Source organism: Orycteropus afer, unplaced genomic scaffold, assembly GCF_000298275.1.
Source record: "Orycteropus afer afer isolate SDZICR_OR568_19922 unplaced genomic scaffold, OryAfe1.0 scaffold00047, whole genome shotgun sequence".
NCBI lineage: Eukaryota > Metazoa > Chordata > Mammalia > Tubulidentata > Orycteropodidae > Orycteropus > Orycteropus afer.
In genome coordinates, this window is record NW_006921634.1 from 5,733,075 (window position 1) to 5,753,747 (window position 20,673).

At 39.3% G+C, this 20,673-nt stretch overlaps 1 protein-coding gene across 1 annotated transcript in view; it reads left to right on the forward strand.

The window, feature by feature from the left end:
- The first annotated feature begins 5,677 nt into the window (after positions 1-5,677).
- Positions 5,678-20,673, forward strand: part of CEP295 (centrosomal protein 295) — a 63,245-nt gene continuing 48,249 nt past the window's right edge. Inside the window, 5 exon segments of the mRNA XM_042780574.1 lie at positions 5,678-5,812; positions 12,500-12,616; positions 13,414-13,614; positions 14,919-15,043; positions 15,865-15,958. Of these exon segments, the coding sequence (XP_042636508.1) occupies positions 5,678-5,812; positions 12,500-12,616; positions 13,414-13,614; positions 14,919-15,043; positions 15,865-15,958 (672 nt within the window).

A 20,673-nucleotide genomic window follows, 5' to 3' on the forward strand; every position in this document is an offset into this window, starting at 1 on the left:
TTTAAACTTTCATCCAAAGCACACATATACCAAAAGAAAGATTTACAGCCTTGGAAACCCTATAGGGCAATCCTATAGGGTCGCTGAGTGGGAACTGACTCAATGGCAGTGGATTTGGTTTTTTGGTTTTATCAGTAAGCTACAAAGTGGCCTAGGATAATGCTGTCCTCAGGATGGCTGGATCCAGAGACATGAACATTGCCGGGATTCTCTCTACGCTCTTCATTCTATTCTATTCATTCTTTCAGACCAGTTTGTAGGGGACCTCACAGTATCTGCTCCATTCTCATATTATAAAAGAGCCCAGAGAAGAAAATATTCCCTGCTGGCTCTAATAAGAAAAAATCCTGTGAAAGACTTCTACTGGCCCAATTTACTTCACCCTTGTATCCATCTTAGGGTCAATCACAATGGCAAGGAAGTGTTGAGCCAAGTCAGAGGAGGAGAGGAAGGTGCTGGAAAGTCTGATAACTACTCAACATCCCTTGTGTGTATCTCTTTAAAGTTTAAAAAGTGCTCCCATAGCATTTGTATCTTTTGAGTCTCATTACCACCCTGTAAAGATGGCAGAGCCACAATTTCTAGGCAAACTGGCAGATTAAAGATGGATTAAAGCCTTTGCCATTCTTTCCATTGAGACATGGAGAGATTTCCCCTTTCCTTGAATGAGAGCTGGCCCTATTCTGCTTAAACAGTAAAATCTGGCATAACTTACAACTTCTTAGCCTCACATTTAAAATGACTTGTGGCTTCCATTTTCTTTCTCTAGGAATACTCATTCTTAGGATCCTAGACACCATGCAGTGAGAGTCCAAGCCACAGAGAGAGGCCACATGTAGGTGGTCTGGTCAATAGTTCCAGCTGAGCTCTCAGCTAACAGGCAGCATCAACTGCCAGCCATATGAGTGAGCCATTTTGGACACTCCAGCACAATCAAACCCCTAGATGGTTTCAAGTCTCTGTCAAGATGATGTGGAACTACTATCAAGAGAGAAGAGCTGGAGGTGAAGTAGACTGCAACCTTGAACCCAAAATCCCTGCACTAGACCTTCACAGAGATGCCCTGGCAGAGGTGGTCACAGTGGAACCAAGAGGCATGAGACAGAGCGGCGACGTTTCTGGCTTATGGAGCAAGAAAGCTGAGTGCCCTTGGGCAGGAGGCTTGCTGGAGGAGTGGGTGCATCTAGGTGTACCTATCTGCAGAGCTGAAAGAGCTTTGTAACACTTGCCCAAGTAGGGCTGAGGCCAGGCCGAGAGGCCAAGGGCCAGAGAGGCCTGATTGAAGAATTGTATCCTGTATCCTAAGCCACCTAAATTGTAGCTTATGAACCCCATAATTGTGGTGGTGGGGGGAAGGATGATGTAGGAAAGAGCCACCTAAATGAAGTCACTCAACCTACCACATTATAAAAGATAATAAAATGGTTGCTATTTTAACTCTTTGAGTTTTGAGGTGGTTTGGTTGGCAGCAATGCATAACCAAAACAGAAACTAAGGCTCATTGGCTTAAGGGTGTCAGAGCTGGGATGCTAAACTAAATGATACTCTGAATCTAAGCCCACTGTGCTTTCTTTGGGAGCTCTGGTGGCATAGTACCTGTGACTGTTAACCAGAAGGCTGGCAGTTCAAACCCACCAGCCACTCCTCGGAAGGAAGTTTGGGCAATCTACTTCCACAGTGATACCACCTTGGAAACCCAGGGAGGGTCACTATGGAGTCAAATCCAACTCAACGGCAGTGAGTTTGGTTTTTGGTGTTGGTGTTTTCTTTGATTCTCCACTGCCTCCTATTAGAAACAAATAAGCCTTAATTCAAAATCTCCAGTTGCAGAAGTTCAGCCTCAGGGTGCAGGTAGGGGAAGTGGAGCATATAATTTATTCATTCAGTCATTTGTTCATTCAACAAATATTTTAGAAAACTATGTGCCAGGCAACTAAACAAAATGCATTCCTTATTCTTGAGGAACTCAGTCTATTTCAAGAGATGCTCCATAAACACCCTGATAAATATGGACTGATAAGTACCTTGAAGGAGAATGTGGAAGGTGCTTTTGCAACACAAGATCAGGTACTAAACCTAGCCCAAGATATAAAATAATGGGCACCACTTTTGTTGAGTGTGGGAGGGTATCTGAGTCTGTGTGGAGCATGCTTGAAAGTACAATTATTCATCAAGATAGTTGTGACACATCCAGCTATCCAGAGGGACCAAGTAGTTGAACCTGTGGGCTTGGGACCATAGCTGCAGAGGACATCAAGCTCAGTTGGCATAACATACTATACAAAACATTGTTCCACCTCCTACTTTGGCGAGTAGCAACTGGGATCTTAAAAGCTAGCAAGCTGCCATCTAGATGCAACGATGGGTCTCTCCTCGTCCAGAGCAAAGAAGAATGAAGAAAACCAAAAATTCATGGAAACAATTAGTCCTAGTGACTGGTACACCATCTGATCTGCAGCCTATGGGACTATGAGACCAGAAGAGCTAGATGGTGCCCACTATCACTGTCATCCACTTGGAAGGGGATCTATGTAGGAGATCCTTGATAGAGAGGGAGAACAATGTGGAACAAAACTCAAAATCATTTGGAGAAAAAAAAAAGGGGGGGGGGACCAGGTTTGCTGGTCTGATAGAGCCTGGTGGAACCACTGAGACTATGGCCCCTAGCTGCCCTTCAGGTCTGGAATTATACCCACACCCGTGATTTCCAGCCAAACAAAAGACAGGCATATGAGTTGAACATTTACCTGAGGTGAACCAATCATGGGAGAAAGAAGGGGTTGCTTATTCACAGGGAGACAGCTCAGGCGGCAGGAGTGCATGGAGGGATGGACACAGGGAAGAGGAAACTATGGGGAGGAAGTGGGAGGGGAGCTGTTGCATTGTGGTAAACTGTGGTCAATGACATGAGATAAAGTGTATGGAAAGTGAATTTACTCTGTAAATTTTCACCCAAAACACAATTTAAACAAAAAAAAAAAAAGATAGTTGTGACAGAAATGGGAGTGAGTGGAGGTAAGGGGTCCTACTATTTGGATTGGACACATTAATTCTAGTCCTGTTCTGCCCTTTACTTGTATATGCTCATGGCCAAGTCACTGAACCTGTCTGTAACTCAGCTTCCTGGTCTGTAAGAATGAGTCTCTGTTTCTGTTTCTTCTTCATGTACTTGACTGTCTCTTCCTCCAACTCCTTCCCTAAGTTTTGGCTTCTCAGAGTTTTGTCCTTAGCTCATTGCTCTTTCCACTCTGCAAATTTTCCCTAAGTGACCTCATCAACTGCTATAGCATTGGTTATTAGCCATATGACAACGAAACCCAAATTCATATGCTAGTCCAGTTCTCTCTGTGAGCAGTCTACCAATGCACTCATTTGCTTGGTTGACATTACTGGATGGTCCACAGGCATGTCAAGTTCCACTTGTCCAGAGATGAGCTCATCACCTTACTCATTTACATAACTGATTCCCACTTCAAATTTCTCCCTTAGTTGGTGGCACAACTATCAATACAGCTGCCCAAACTAGAGGCCTATGAAGCTAATTTCACTCTTCCTATCCCCTCAACCTCACATGCAATTGTTTCTCAAGTACTCTGATTTTGCCTTTTTTAAAACTTCTGGAATAATTCATTTTGTCTAGATATTCCATACAGAGATTGACATGAATTGAATTATGTCCCCTAAAAATATGTGTCAACTTGGTTAGGCTATGAATCCCAGTACTGTATCACTGTCTTCCATTTTGTACTTTGATGTAATTATCCTCTATCTTGTGATGTGTTTTAACTCCTAATCTCTATGTGTTAATGAGGCAGGATTAGTATGAGGTATATCTTGGTCACTACTCTTACTCAAGTCACACCCTTGCTTGAGTCATACATACCATCTTACAAGAGATATAAGGAGAGAGAAGCTAGCAGGGAGGAGAGGGATCTCTCAAGCAGGCAGGAGAGAGACTTCACTACTACAAAGAAAGAAGAGCTAGGAGCAGAGCACATCCTTTGGACCCTGTGCTGAGAACCTCCTAGACCCACGGAAAGACTGATGCCAAGACACACGAAGATCTCCAAGGAACACTGGGTCCACAGATGTTGAGACAAGGACCTTGCCCAAGAGCCAGTGTCCTGAATTTGATCTTCTACCCTCCTATACTGCGAGAGAATAGATTTGATTGTTAAAGTCATCCACCTGTGGTATTTCTGTTAAAGCAGCACTAGAGAACTCAGACAGAGCTCCCATTCAAAATATTAAAAACTTAACTCACTACTCCTCTCTCAAACCTGTTTTTTCTTCCTAGATATTCTATGATGTCATTGCCATTCACCCAGTTGCTCTTTATGGAACTTGGGCATCATCCTTGATTTCTCCTTTTCCTTTGCCTCCCATTACCAGGAAACCACTGATTCTTGAGGTTTAGCCTATTTGCCTCTTAAATCTATTCTCCTCTCTCCACCCTTACTCCTCTTTATTCTCATTGCTATCATCTTTCACTTCCTTCAATAGTACCCTACCTGGTTTCCCTGCCTTCAGTCTTCAGTCTTCAACCCCTCTGACCTTTTCTTCACAATGTAGCCAGAATCTGATCATGTTAGCACCTGCCCCCACTATTTTCTAATCCTCTTATTCCTGGCATTTTTAAAACTCCCATATTGCAAGAGCTGGGAGGATGGTGCTATAATCCATTTTAACCTTGTTTCCCTTATACCTAGCACAATGTACTTGGCACATGATAGCCAGCTGCCATTTTTATGTTGTTGTTATGTGCCGTCAAGTCGGACCTGACTCATAGTGATCCCTCCTTGGGTTTCCGAGGCAGTATCACTACGGAAGTAGATTGCCTCATCTTCCTTCCGAGGAGTGGCTGGTGGGTTTGAACTGCCAGCCTTCTGGTTAGCAGTCAAGTGCCTTAGCCACTATGCTACCAGAGCCATTAGTTGACTCCAATTCATGGTGACCCCATCATGTATTTCAGAATAGAACTATGCTTCATAGGGTTTTCAGTGGCTGATTTTTCAGATGTAGACGGCCAGACCTTTCTTTCCAGGTGCCTCCTGGGTGGGCTTGAGCCGCCAAACTTTGAGTTAGCAGACAAGCACCTAAACTGTTGCACCACCCAGGGAATTCTGGCACATAATAGGTGCCCAATAAATAAGAAGCTGTGATTACCTCCTCTCTGATTATACATTATTTACAGCAGATAATCCTTGGCATGTTCTAGGTGTCTGGGACCTCTGGAGGCACAGGGTAAAATGATAAGGTTCACTGTTGTATGAGTTGGAGGCTTTAAATGAAAGCTATCAGAAACTGCAGTGTAATAGTACTAATGAATTCTGTAGTCAGTACATAGAGGTAGGTGTATCCCAAGATATCTTTGTGATAGAGCCTTATGATCAAAGTCAACTTCATGGCTCTATACAAATGATTTCACCTTTCTAAATCTCTATCTTCTGATGTGTTAAAAAAAAAAAAAAAAAACCACCTCATTGAGAGAGATAAATACAACCTCAAAACCACCTTACCTATGAGAAATAATGGGCCTCTACGTAGTGAGTGGCGTGCGCCTGTGCGCGTCGGCGCGAAGAGGTGCTTTAATTCCGCACCTCCCTGCCTGCGGCGGGGGGGAGGTGGGAGCTGGCTGATTCCCGCGGTTTGGTCCCGCCATTGGCGGGCGGTTTGAATGACGGAAGTGACGATGGCTCGGCGATGGCCGCCCCGCAGGCGCACGAACGGCTGATTTGAAGCTGAGTGGCCGTGGCTGTCCGGGCCTGTTTCTTCTGGGGTCAAGTTCCTTACTCCGGTTCCTCATTCTCAGGTGAGTGACGCCTCGGATTCCCTGCTGCCCTGGGCAAGCATGACTCCAGAGGCCCAGGAGCTGTGAGTATATGCTTAGACTGAAGGCAATTCTGTGAAGGCCCGCGGGTCTCAGGCCTCAGCAAGTCGCGGCTTCTGGCCCGGGTCGGGCTGATGGCCGTAACAACGAGCGCCCAGGTAGTGGCGCGTCCCGATCCAGACCCTCCATCCTAGCGTGAGAGGATGCTCCACGGCCTCTTGAACTTGGGTTCTGCGCGCCCTCTCTGGTAGGCGGGACGGGTGGGAAGTGAGTTGCCTGGGTTTGGCCTGCAGTTTCCCGGGTGTCTGGGTAGCCAAGAGGATTGCTGCTGCTGCTGCTGCTGCAAATGCTTCGCGGTGCGTCCTGCGCCCCCCGTCCCCCCCGCCCCGGCCCCCCAGATCATCGTGAACTTGGCTTGAAACTTGGTAGCCATTTAAGAGCTTTGCCTGGAATTGTTTCATGGAGAGAGCATCCTCTGTTTTGGTGTCTGCTGTATTTAATATTCTAGGTATTCAGTGCTGCCACAAACTGGTATTTTAAAACAATGGTCGACGCCTGAGCCTTTAATACTTGGAATGTATTTGCCAGTTTCACATTCATTAAGTCACAAGGATCTGAGCAACCTGCTGGAGTAGCTTTTATTATCTCCGCAATACACGTTAGGAATCCGAGACCCAAAATGACTAAGTGACTTGGCCATTGTCTTCTTGCTCATAATTGGATTGTTGGATCTTGACATTAATTGGGTGATTACCATGTGCCAGGTGCTTTATACTTGCTCCAAACCAAAGCCAAACTCATTGCTACCTAGCCGATTCCTACTCATAATGACCCCCATTGTGTTTAAAAAAAAAAACCAAACTCACTGCCCTCAAGTGGGATCCGACTCATAGCGACCCCTCCTTGGGTTTCTCAGGTGATATCTCCAGGCAAGTAGATTGCCCAAACTTACTTGTGGGTAGTGACTGGTGGCTTTGAAGCAACTGGTTAGCAGTCAAAATGCCTTAGGCATTACACCACCAGAGCTCCCGTTGTGTGTAAATCATTATGGAAGCAGACTGCCTCATAATTCTTCCAGAGCGCAGCTTCTTGTTGTTATGTGCTGTGGAGTCGTACCCGACTCATAGCGACCCCTCCTTGGGTTTCCTAGGCAGTATCACTACGAAGTAGATTGCCCAACCTTCCTTCCCAGGAGTGGCTGGTGGATTTGAATCGCCAGCCTTCCTGTTAGCAGTCAAGTGCCTTAGGCACTACACACCAGAGCTAGTGGGTTTGAACCACTGACGTTTTGGTTAGCAGCCAAATGCCTTAAACACGACACCAGTAGAGTCCTATTTAATCTCAGAACAAAATCCTTTTTTTTTTTGAATGTGGAATGATTTATTTTCTTTCTTTTTTTTTAAATTGTGATTTGGGTGAAGATGTACAGAGCAAATTCACTTTCCATACAGCAGTTCGCATATACTTGTCTCATGTCATTGACCACAGTTTACCACAATGCAACAGCTCCCCGCCCACTTCCTCCCCATAGTTACCTCTTCCCAGTGTCCATCCCTCCATACACTCCTGTGCCCTGAGCTGTCTCTCTGTGCATAAGCAGCCCTTCTTTCTCTCATGATTGTCAGAACAAAATCTTTTAAAGAAAAGTAGGATCGTCCTTGTTATTGGAAAGCAATAATACATAAAGTTTAAAAATTCATATTGATTTAAATAATCATAGCGACCCCTCCTTGGGGTTTCCGAGGTGGTATCTCCACAGAAGTATATTGCTTAGTGTTCCTTCCAAGGAGTAGCTGGTGGGTTTGAACCGTTAGCCTTGTGGTTAGTAGTCAAATGGTAAAATGCCTTAGGTACTATGCCACCAGAGCTCCTAATGAAGGAACCAAAAACCAAACTCACTGCTGTCAAGTGGACTCCGACTCATAACGACCCCTCCTTGGGTTTCCGAGGCAGTATCTCTATGGAAGTAGATTGCTCACCCTTCCTTCTGAGGAATTAAAGAACAGGGAAAATTATTCCTTAAGTAGAATTCCATTGGTAAGTGTAGAAGGAACAATGAAAATAGAAAATCACTATTTAATGAACACAGTTATTGTTTTAGGCAAGAATCATCAATGAATACTATATTTATGTAACCTCAAAGTATCTGCCCACCAGATACTTATTTACAAGGGAAAAGTATTAACATTACAATGGAGAAACTTAGTAGACAACACTTTAATCAGTGATACTGACATCACTGGTGGTAACATCAGCATCCTTTATCTTCTGACCTAATGTACTGAGAAAAGTACATCACCACTTCTATGTTGTTCTTCCCCAAAACATATAACCTTAATCTAATAAGACAAATCCAAATTGAGAGATATTCAACAAAATAAATGGCCAGTGTTTTTTCAAAAATGTCAAGGTGTTGAAAAGAAAGGCAAAGACAGACTGAGAAACTGTCCCATATTAGAGGGACAAAAGAGACGTGACAGCTTTAGCAACCTGAGAATATACTTGGAGTGTGATTGGCCAACTGCCCGCTGATGCACTTTGAAATCCTTCTGGGTGGAGGCAACACTTTTCATGGGCTGCTTCCAGCCAGCGGCTGAAGATGGCAGAGATACTAAAGCAGACCTGTTCCTAGGGGACAGAATCGGATTGAGGACTCCTCAGAGGTCTTACTAAGCCTTCCTCAGACTGCTTGGGGGTCTAAGAGGCTTCTACCCAGCTTTCCCTTCCCCCTTCACTCATTGTCAGACAGGAAGTGTGAGGCTTCCTCAGTCTTTACCAGATCTCCAGTCTTTAGGGTTTTATTCTTATCTTGGCATCTGCTTCCTGGGGTACCCAGACTAAAATGCAGTGTGTGTTCTTGCATTGGATCTGGGTCCAGAAATAAATGTAAGTGGGGCCATTGACAAATTCTGAAAAACTTGGTAGATTAGTTAAAAGTATAGTGCCATGTTAATTTCCTGGTAAAATCTGGAATTATTAACAAATGGCAAGTTTAAAAAAATACACACACATACACAAGAAAGTAGTTATTCTCTAGCACCTTGGGTTCATGGGTTCTTTTTAATAGTTTGAGTATGAGTGAATTTTCAGACAAATTAAGACACATTGTGAAGATTAAATTCAGACTTGCTTGTTTTTTTTTCTTTGTTTAGTTCTTCCATCCCCACTTACAAAAAATACTAACTTAAATAAAATTTTCCTCACTCTAAATAATAGCTGTTTTGTATGTCAGAAAGTTAGGAACCATTTGGAATAAGGAAACCAAGTTCTTTTCTTGGCTCTGCTACTTAGGGTAAGTCCTTTAACTCAAGAGTCCTTTGTTTACATCTAAAATGAAGGAAAACAGTAGGCACCTAACATTATCAAAGTTTGGTTTATTAGGTATTCCGTACTCTCCTAACTCCTATGGAATCATTGGAAAGATTTTTTAAATGCAAGTGATTTTTTTGGCATCAGAGACCTAATATTAATAAGAAAATAATAATGATCACATATACTTACGTAGTGCTTACTGTGATCTAGTACTTTACCTGAATTTTAGTTAATTCAGATAAAATGGTTCATTCAGTCAACAAAATAGCTGAAGTGCCCGCTATATACCAAGGTCTTGTTTTGAGACTGTAGACATAAAACCGTAAATGAGACAGTCCTTGCCCTCTGTGGTAGTTAAGTTTGTGTGTCAACTTTGCTAGGCCTGGTTGAGTGGCTGGGCACCTGGATGTAGTTATTCCCCATGATAAGACTGGTAATTAACTCCATGGTGGAATATATTGGAGCAGTTGAGTAGCTGCTTTAGGGATGTGGTCTGCTTCCTGTATGTAAGCAGCAGCTTTGGGAATGGTCTCTAGCTTGTGGCACACTTGAACCCTGCATGTAGCTGTGTCATTCAGCAGCCTGCCATGCTCTGCCGACCTTGGGACTTTCAGTGGACTTGAATTAATGGCCTGCTGTGTGGTTTGGTAACATTGGGATTGTGCCTTGTTATTTGTTAACCTTGGGCTTGTCAGTCTCAGCAGCCAGTAGCTGTCTGAGTGAAGAAAAGCCTCCAGCTTCAGTGGGCCGGGTGCAGGAGGCAGAGTGGAAGCCCAAGGTTGAGAGGCTTTCAGCTAGCCACTAGAGCCTGGCACTTTGAACTAGGACTTAAAGCCTCCAAACTATGAGAGAATAATCTCCTGTTTGTTAAAGCCATCCCATGTGACAGAAATATACCAGAACACCCTCATTGAGCTTACGTTCTGATGAAGAATTCACTGGAATTTATTAGCTCCTATTAGGTTTCCAGGGAGCTCTGGTAGCATAGTGGCTAAGACACTTGCCTGCTAACCAGACGGCTGGCGGTTCAAACCCACCAGCCACTCCTCGGAAGAAAGGTTGGGCAATCCTACTTCCGTAGTGATACTGCCTCGGAAACCCAAGGAGGGGTCGCTGTGAGTCGGGCCGACTCGACGGCACATAACAACAACAACAACATTAGGTTTCCATAGGAGTACTGGTGGTGTAGCAGTTAAGGGATTTGACTGCTAAACAAAAGGTTGGGGGTACAAACCCATCAGTCACTCTGCAGAAGAAAGATTTATTAGGGACCCATACTCTCTTAGCTCCTACTGTATCTATCCATAGTATGGGAAATAGTGCCCGGTAGTTATTACTCAGCAAATGTTTATTAAGTTGGTTTGAATACTAAAAAAATTTTTTTTAACATTTTTTGTGTGTTTGGGTGAAGTGAGCAAATCAGTTTTCCATTCAACAATTTATATGCATTTTGTTTTGTGACATTAGTTGTAATCCCTTCAGTGTAACAGCTCTCTTCCCACATCCTCCCTGAGTTCCCCATTTACATTTGTCTTCCTTTCCTGTCCCTTCCTGCTTTCTCAACTTTATTTTTGGGTAAATGCTTCCCTTTTGGTCTCATATGGTTGATTGTTCTGAGGAGTATGTTCCTCACAAGTGTTGTTGTTCATTTTGTAGGCCTGTCTGTTGTTTGGCTGAAAGGTGATCCTGGAAATGGGTTCGGTTCCAGGCTTGAAGTGTGTCTGAGAACCATAGTCTCAGGGGTTCCAGCAGTCTCTGTCAGTCTAGTAAGTGTGGTCTTTTTTTATGATTTTGAATTTTGTTTTACATTTTTCTCCCACTCTGTCTAGGACCTTCCACTGTGATCCAAATCAGAGTGGTTAGTAGTGGGTGGTAGTAGCCAGGCACCATCTAGTTCTTCTGGTCTCAGGATAGTGGAGGTTTTGGTCAATTAGTTTTTTTAAAAAAAAATTTTTTTTCTAAAAGTATGGCTCCTGTTCTTTGTTATGAATCTGGTTAGAAAGGGCAAACTGTAATTGATGAAAAACTGGAAGATAATACCAAGACAATATAAATTAAGTCCCATGTATAGGTAGTATGTATTATATGTGGATAGAGAGAGCAGGGCAGGAATTATTTGAGGAAAGCTTCACAAGGAAGTGGAGCTTCAGCTAGCTTCAGAAAGATGCATGTATCCAAAATCCTGTTTGTCTGGGCATTGTGAGGAGATATGAGAAATGTTGATTTTCTCAGATGTCACAGTTATGTGCTGTTGTTATCTCACTGCCATTGAGCCAGTTCTGACTTATGGCAACCCTTTAGGGTGGAGTAGAACTGCCCCATAGAGTTTCCAAGACTCTAAATCTTTATGGAAGCAGACTGCTTCATCTTTTCCCCTCAGAGTGGCTGGTAGGTACAAACCACTGACCTTTTGGTTAGTAGTCAAATGCTTTAATGACTGTGCCACCAGAACTCCTTGGGCTGATGTTAAGGTTCTAATTTTTGGAGATGGTGGTCCTGGGAACAAAGAGATAATATCTAAATCACCTGAGGAGAGTTATTACAGAAACTTCAGGTTCTTAAATTCTTTATATCTCTCCTTATCACACACTCAGAAATAAGGGAATATTGTAATATAGGATGGAAGGAATAAACAGTAGAAATAGGGTAGGTCTGAATATCTGAACACTTCACATAGAATTATCCTAAAAGGATTTTTTTTAATGGTTATTCATTGAAACCACAACATTGTAATTGTTTATTGTAGAGTTTAGTACATAAGATTGATGTGATTCTGTGAGATTCAGTGACCCTTGGTGATCAAGTTAGGATTTAAAAAAAAAAAAAAAAAAGACTAGGAGTTAAATCCAGGGACTGGGAACTCTTGAAATTACAGTAATCTTGCTGGTTATGAACAATTTATCAAAGTTCTAAAGTGTTAAATTGTAATTATGAAAGCATTTATCCAGTGCTAACACATCTTTATAATAAGTCTTTTTGCTTGTTTACATTTAAGCTCGGTAAATTCTGGAAATGCCGATTAGGAAAAAGTCAGGCCTCAGTTACTCTAAGTGAACAGTCATCTGCTGTGGATGGGGAAGCACTTTGTCCATGTGATTCTGATCTGCTCTCCATTTCCCCCCTTTTACCATCTGAGAACCACTGATCTAAGTGCTGACTCAGTAATTGCCTTTTGTAAATGAGTTGGATTTTGTTTGCCCAAATGACTTTTATTTGCATGCACATAGCTCTTTAAATGTCAAAAGTGTTAATGTAAATTTTTAAAATTATTCTAATATTTGTTGCCCTATTTTAATGGTATATATTCTTAAAGACATTTTTCTTAAAAAGAAAATAAATAAACTTTTGTGTTTAAAGTGCACAGAAATGAAAAGAAAAGTAGTGAAGGCTGGCAGGCTGAGACTGAGTCCTAATGAAGAAGCATTTGTTTTGAAGGAAGATTATGAAAGGAGACGAAAACTAAGATTGCTACAGGTACAATTTATTCGGAATAGAGTTTCAAATCCTTTGTTCCCCCAAACTGTATTTTCTAAATTGGAGTATTCTCAGTAAAATTTTGTTTTCAAAAATCTATTTGTATAAGATCCCTGGTTCTTACCTACTAACTAGTTTTGGAACATTTGAAAAATAGGTTGAGATTGTAAATAGATTGAAGAATAGTTTGAAGATAGGCATTATTTGAATTAATAATTATTGGGAAATACTTCTTTAAATATATATTTTTTAATTATCTATAACTAGTCAGGATTAGAGCTGGAAAATTAGAATGGCTTTTAAGAAGAGTTATTAGATTATTAGTTGCTGAAGCAAATTTATTAATGAAGTTGTAGATTAAGCTTTTCTACAAGTCATTTTAAGGTAAGATAGGTAACTGTGAAGTGTGTTTTAGGTGCCACTCTGTCTAGCATCAGTGGTGATTTATCACCTATCTGTAGTTCTCATCTGGCTCTGACTTTATACATCTGGGCTATAAATTTGTTGAATCATGCCCCTTAGATTACTAGAGTGATAATGGCAGTCCCATTAGAACTTGGGAGATGGGAGGGCATAATAGCTAGTACTTAGGAGACTTTAGATATAGTTTTAAGAATTTTATTTTTTTCTACCTCACTTATATTTTCTGCTTTAGAAAATCCTTATGTTATATGGATTTTCAGAAGAATTGATAAAGCCTAAAGAGAATTCATTTTGGTCCTGTGTCCAAATAGTTTTTCCCAAAAAAATTAAAGCAAGCGTTCTTTTATATAATCTGTTAAATACTTATTCTTTAGGTTCGAGAACAAGAAAGAGATATCGCCTTACAAATAAGAGAAGACATAAAACAGAGGAGAAATGAGCAATTTACTCGTTTGGCAGAGGAGCTAAGAGCAGAATGGGAAGAATCACAAACTCAGAAAATAAAGAACTTGGAAAAATTGTATTTGACAAGTTTAAAAAATATGGGAGAGGGACATCGACAGGCCAAAGAAAATGTGAGTGAATGTTTTATTTGACTATCTGATGTGGCTCTGATTGTTAATAATAAATTACAGTCATTGACTATTTATATGATAAAAATGCGTAGAATTTGTTTGGGTAGTCTGAGGTTTTTTTTTTTTAAGAAATTTAATATAATTTGAGAAGAGTGATACTAAGTTTGTTTCCTAGTAATTGTCCTGTCAATTAAAATGTATGTGTGGTATTCAAATTAGTATTATTCTCTTCCAGTCCTTATCAATATGGATACATAAGCACCTTCTGAACTAGAGGCTGCTATTTATTTTGAATTTTGCAAAGATTCAATGGGGAGAATTCAGATTTCCCATTTCAGTATCATTCCTCATATACCTAAACATATGTATGGTTAAATATGTATACCCTTGGATTTCATTCACAAAGAATAAAAATCCTTTAACTTCTTTCAAAAAATTAAAGCTTAATATTTAAGACTGCTCCCTGACCTTAATTTGATTTGATTATTTATTGTAATTTATTGTTGGAAAATATTAGATGGTCCCCAAAATCAAAATCAACAAGCTGATTTCAAAGAAGGCAAGTTTTTGATAATGACTAGTGAGGAAAAGAAATGTCTTTTAAGAGTGTGGCAATCAAATGTTCTGTGGTCCCTGAGTTTAGTCTGTTTCTAGTAATAACCTTAAGTTCTGATATCACATGTTTATAACTCTATGTCTCTCACCACTGACTTAGTGGTTTTGTGCAGTGTTTCCCAAATTTCAAGAATACCATCTTTACAATTTTTATCCTGATTGAGGAACCAGTGCATTATTATACATTTGACATTTTAACTTAAAAAAACCAAACTCATTGCCATCGAGTTGATTCCAACTCAAAGTGACCCCTCATTGGGTTCTCAGGCCACATTTCTACGGAAGTAGATTGCCCAGTCTTCCTTCCAAGGAGTGGCTGGTGGGTTTGAACCACCACCCTTCTCGTTACCAGTCAAATACCTTAGGCACAACGCCACCAGAGGTCCTTTTAATTTAAATAAACTGTTTTTTTTTTTGTATTACTTAAATTAATTTTTAACCTTATTCTAAGTAGTTTCATATTCTGTTTGTATTCCTCTAATAATAAAGTTAAATTAGTTATACTTAAAATAAAATGTTTCCACTTGTATGGAGTATCGTCAGTGGTCTGATTACCACACTTGGAGAATTTCTGCTATAGTATGTGAAATGGGGATAACAATATTGAAGTCACTTCTGTTCTGATAGCAAATAAGATGCTTTTCTATTAATCTTGTTTAACATGACATTTTAAGAAATATATTTTTTAGGAACCTGATTTGGATGGTCTGGCACAGCAGGCAGCAGAACGGAAAAAACGAGCACAAATGAGGCATAAAGAGGCCCTGAAAATACAAAAAAATCAAAAGGAAGTATTAATGAAACAAAAAACCCGGTAAAGTAATAGTAATTTTTACCACATTCTCAACTGACACTGACTTGGCTGACAGTAGAGGGTACACTGGATACTGTATAAGCAGATGTTCCATAAAAGTCATCTAGTATAATATATCCACTGAATTTGTTAAACTTGATTTTGAAGTAATGCAGCGTGGAAGTGGTTTGCTTAGGTGAATGTAGTAATAACAAATGAGCTTTCTCTTTTACTTGTTGTTTGGACATTCTGTGTTTAGTAGTAATTACTAAGTTTCTGGAGAAATATGCTAGTTCAGAATGTTACTGTCTGGTAGCACTCATGTCAACCAAAAGAAAAAAAATCAGTACAATTAAAACATTAAGAGCAGTTGTGGATTCTTTGGAAGTCATTAGTATGTGTTTTTGGATGTTTTAGAAATTAAGGGTCCTGACAGTAGTCAGCAGTGGTCATTTTGTACAGAGGCCCATCTTTAGCAACATTTCTAGTTTCTTTATTCTAAACTGTTGTACAGTAAAGATTGTAGAATAAAGATTAAATGATTCTTGGGTTGGTCACTAATATAGAGCTTTATGTCTTTAGCTATACCTCTTGACTATTTGCCCAAGTACTATTTCACATGTATGCAAATAGCCTTTTAAATGACACAAGTATTAATATAAATTTTAAAAATTATTCTTGGATATCTATTGTATATAGGCTATTGAAACAGCATACTGAATTTGTGGGATCAGAGCAAAAGATTTCTTGAGTTCCTGTATTTTTTTTATATTTTTCCTCTCACAAATGATACTGTATTATTACCTGAGAGATTAATTTATGGCATCTTTTGTTTTCTTAAGGCATATAAAAGCTCGAAAGGAAGCATTGCTTGTGGAAAAAGAAAGATCTGCCAAAATTACAAGTCTGCCACCTCCTCCTCCAACTTTTTTTGAGGTGAATTATTTTAATGTTGAGAAGAACTAAATTATAATAATAATTCTTTGCTCTTAGAATTTAGTAGAGGTCAAAATAACCATCATTTCTTTAAACTTAATTTTTAATTGCACAGAAAACACATGATTATATCTGGAGTATTTAAAAATAATCCTACAAAACATCAATTTACCCATAAATATAGTATGTAGATTGCTCTGATGCATCGGGTTGTTGTTGTTGTTGTTGTTGCCATCGAGTTGGACCCGACTCATAGTGACCCCTCCCTGGGTTTCCAAGGCAGTATCACTACAAAAATAGATTGCCCAGTCTTCCTTGGACTTATGTTTTTGTTTTGTTTTGTTTTTTAAAAAAAACTACTGTTAGTATTCCCAGTATCATTTAATACTCAGTCTATGTTCAGTTTCCCTAGTTGATGCAAAAAAATTTGTTGTTTAAAAATATTAAGTAGCTTTGATTTAAAAATATATATATATTAGTTCTGCAGCTTTTGTTGTTGTTTATTTGTTGGGAAAATATTGGGATATTTATCCTAATGTTTACCACATTCTGGATTTGACTGATTAAAGTTCAGATAAGTTAATTAATTTGCACAAGATCTCCTGAAAGGGAAGAGCCTTTTTTTTTTAATGGAAGTAAAATGTGTGCTTTTACAATTTGCAACTCATTGTAGATAAAACAATTTATTAAGTCATGTAGATATTAATTTTAAAAGGTATTATCTTATTCACAGTAGCTTGTGTTTTTTCCTAAAAAGTTAGGTAGAAGTAAAAAAAATCTTATATTAAAAAAACAGTTGCCAACAAGTTGACTCCAACTTATGGTGACCCTCATTCATGTACTCTGTAGGGTTATCAATGACTGATTTTTTGGAAGTAGATAACCAGGGTTTTTCTTCCAAGATGGCTCTAAGTGGACTCCAACCTCCATCCTTTCAGTCACAGCCGAGGTCATTAACCATTTACACCACCCAGAGACTCCATACAAATCCTGCCAATTGCTGTTAAGTCCATTCTGACTCATAGTGACCCCATGTGTTACAGAGTAGAGCAGTGCTCCACAGGGTTTTCAAGGCTGACCTTTTGGAAGCAAATCACCAGACTTTCCTTTTGGGGCCCCTCTGGGCAGGTTCAAACCACCAGTGTTCCAGTTAGTAGTGAAGCACAAACCATTTTTGTCATCCATACTAGGCATGCCTAAGTTAATTTTATGTTTAAGTATGTTCTATATGTATGTGATAAGCCTTTTAGGCTTTTCATTTTATCAGCATTCTTTCTTTTATGTTGAGCCATTTGCCACATAACATTTGATCCAACAAGATTCAGATTAAGAGTCAGATTTCAGTTATTTCTAAAGTACCATTTGAAAGGATAAAGGCTAGGAAATATTTCACCCTGATCACCTTTTGACATAATCCTAATGTTTATGAAGAATGTACAAAAAGCAAATGAAATGTTATCTCTATAAGTGCTTTGGCAAGTATGAATTATATGTTAATGTGTGGTTGTCCTTTTTTCCCTTAACTTATTATACAAAAAAATGAAGAGTATAGTAAAAACCTGTATATCCAGTACTTACTGACATAAAATTTTATAGATTTGAAATAGATATATTTATAAATCTTCACATTTGAATGTAAATTGCAGAGATGACATTTTACCCCTGAATGCTCAGCAGCTTCTGAGAATAAGGACATTCTCTTACACAACTACAATACCATTATCACACTAAGGAAATTAACATTAATTTAGCATTTAATATTCAGCCTAAAATCAAAATTCTCTGATTGTCCCTAAAAATGTCTTAATAGCATTTTATTATTTTTTAAAAAACAACATCTAGTCAAGGTTCACACATTGCTGCTTTTTGTTTTATTTCTTTGATTTCTTGTAATCTAGAGCATTATCGACTCCTGCCCAAGGCAACTGTTTATTTCAGACTTAGTGAAGAGGCTAGTTTTTTGTAAAATGTCTCATTCTGCATTTGTTTCATTGTTTAGACATGGGATCACACACTGTATTTTCATTAAACTGGAAGTTAGGTTAAGAGGCTTGTTTACATTGAGGTAAGAATATTAAGTAGGTGATGCTGTATAATTTATTGTATCATCAGGAGACACAGAATGCAGGTTGTTTAGTTATTAATGATTATAAGTTTGACCATTTGGTTAATGTGGTGATTGCAGGAGATCTCCATTATAAAGATAGATTTTTCTCTTAATTACCAAGAAATCTATGAAACAATACTTCAGCACCATGCAGTTATCTATTATCCTCCTATATATTCACTGATCTACTTTTAAAAAAAAAGAAAAAGCATTGTCATCAGTGGGTGTGACCTTTAAGTTCCTTTTAAAAGACAGGTATATTCTTAGTTTTAGCCCTTTACCAATTTTTAAATTAAAGCGTTGTTTAAAATCAACTCCAATAGCAGCAAATGAGTTTTTCCCCTTCTCTTCTGGATCATCATGTTTTCATAAAAAATTATATAATTTTAGGGACTCTTTTTTTTCTCAAAGTTCTTAACTTCCTTGACAAGGTGCCTTATAGTTTAATTTAAAAGCTACTAAAATTGTTTTAATGTATATTGCCATCTCTGAATTTTTGTTTTGTGACTTCAGTTTATTAAAAAGATATGTGATTATATTGAAGCTTTAATTATAATATTAATTAGTTAATGGTTGCATTGGCAGAAAATATCTCCTTGCAGTTTTATCTTTTGCCTGATGTAAGGTCACCCTCTTATATCCATCTATATGTACTTCCAGGTACTTGCCAATAAGTACCTTCTGACTTGTCTAAAGCGTTCTTAACTTTGGCTGTGCATTCATATTTTAAGAGTACTACCGCCAGTCTCTGTCCCCAAAGATTCTGATTTTAATTGGTTTGCTATGGAGCCAAGACATTAGCAGCTTTAAAAAAAACTACTCAGATAATTTTGCCTTAGTTAGATTGTTCTTTTTTACTTGGCATTTCTTAATCCCACCTTCTTGCCTTACTTCCATGTTGTTTCTTCTTTTCATTTTATACTGAGTGCTTCTCATCATTTCACATTCATGTATATTAAAGCCAAGTTTTTGATGAGTCCTCAAAGTATTTTTTTCTAAACTTTTCTCTTCTGAGCCTGTTTTAAGTTTATGATAATAGTGTTACCACTTTTACAATTTTTCAAGTGCTTTCTCATACATTATTTTGTTCCCACAGTGATAGTCACAATGACCATATAATATAGGCATACAGCTGTACACTTGTTTTTCTTGCAAAAGCTTAGAGCCAGAAAAGCTGAAAGACTTTGCTAAGATTTCTCAGCTAGTAAATAGTACAGCAGACACTTAACAAAAGTGTTATAATTTCTTTTTGAATATTCATTATGTTATAAAATGCATGGCTTATTTGTTTCTAATTGTTAGAACTGATAACTTGAAATCCTTAAAGACAGAGGAGTATTCTTTTATTTTACTTTTCAACATCATTCATAATGCCTATCACAATGTTAACCTATGGTAGGTGCTTATGAAATTTCTTTTTTTTTATTGTGATTTGGGTGAAAATATACAGAGCAGATACACTTTCCATATAGCAGTTCACTTACACTTGGTGTCTCATGACATTGACCACAATTTAGCACAATGCAACATCTCCCCTCCCACTTCTTCCCGATAGCTGTCTTTTCCCTGTGTCCATCTCTCCATGCACTCCTACCTACTGAGCTGTCTCCCTGTGCTTGAGCAGCCCTTCTTTCTCTCATGGTTATGCTCTCCAAGGAGTATATCTACCTCAGGTAAATGCTCAACTGATATGCCTGTCTGTTGTTTGACTGGAAGCCACAAGTATGCATTCATTTCCAGACCTGAAGGGCAGCTAGGAGCCATGGTCTCAGTGGTTCCACCAGGCTCCATTGGGCCAGCAAATCTGTTCCCGCTTTTTTTTTTTCCCAAATGATTTTGAGTTTTGTTCCACATTGTTCTCCCTGTCTATCCAGAATCTCCTACAAAGATCCTCTTCCAAGTGGTTGACAGTAGTAGCCAAGCACCATCTATTTCTTCTGGTCTCATAGTCATACAGGCTAGAGATCGGATGGTGTACCAGTTGCTAGGACTAATTGTTTCCGTGAATTTTGGGTTTTCTTCATTCTTCTTGGCTCTGGACGAGGAGAGACATATCATTGCATTTAGATGGCAGCTTGCAAGCTTTTAAGATTTCAGTCGCTACTCGCCACAGTAGGAGGTGGAACAGTGTTTTGTGTAGTATGTTATGCCAATTGAGCTTGTTATCCTCTGCAACCATGGTCCCGAGCCCACAGGTTCAACTACTCAGTCCCTCTGGGTAGCTGGCTGTGACCAAGCAGTGACTACAACTTTGCCCTTTGTCAGCCCCGTTATACACCTGAGAATTCAGATCATACACGTAAAGTTATTGGACCACTGTCTGCCAACCCTATACATGTTCTTGGGTGCACTCGCCACGACATATACATACCTAATAGTTCAGCCTGTCCACCCATATACCCATGTTTGCCTTCACTGACCACGCTGTACTATATAAAGGGTTCATCTTTGTTGTCTGTACTTCCCACGTACCTCTCTCTGTCTTTCTCTTCCTCAGTGCCACTATATTGATCACTCATATTTGGTACATTGCCTTTTTCTTCACCCAAATCAAAACTTATCTCTATCTATCTAACAGTATTCCCTCCCCTCCCACCCCTGGTAACCA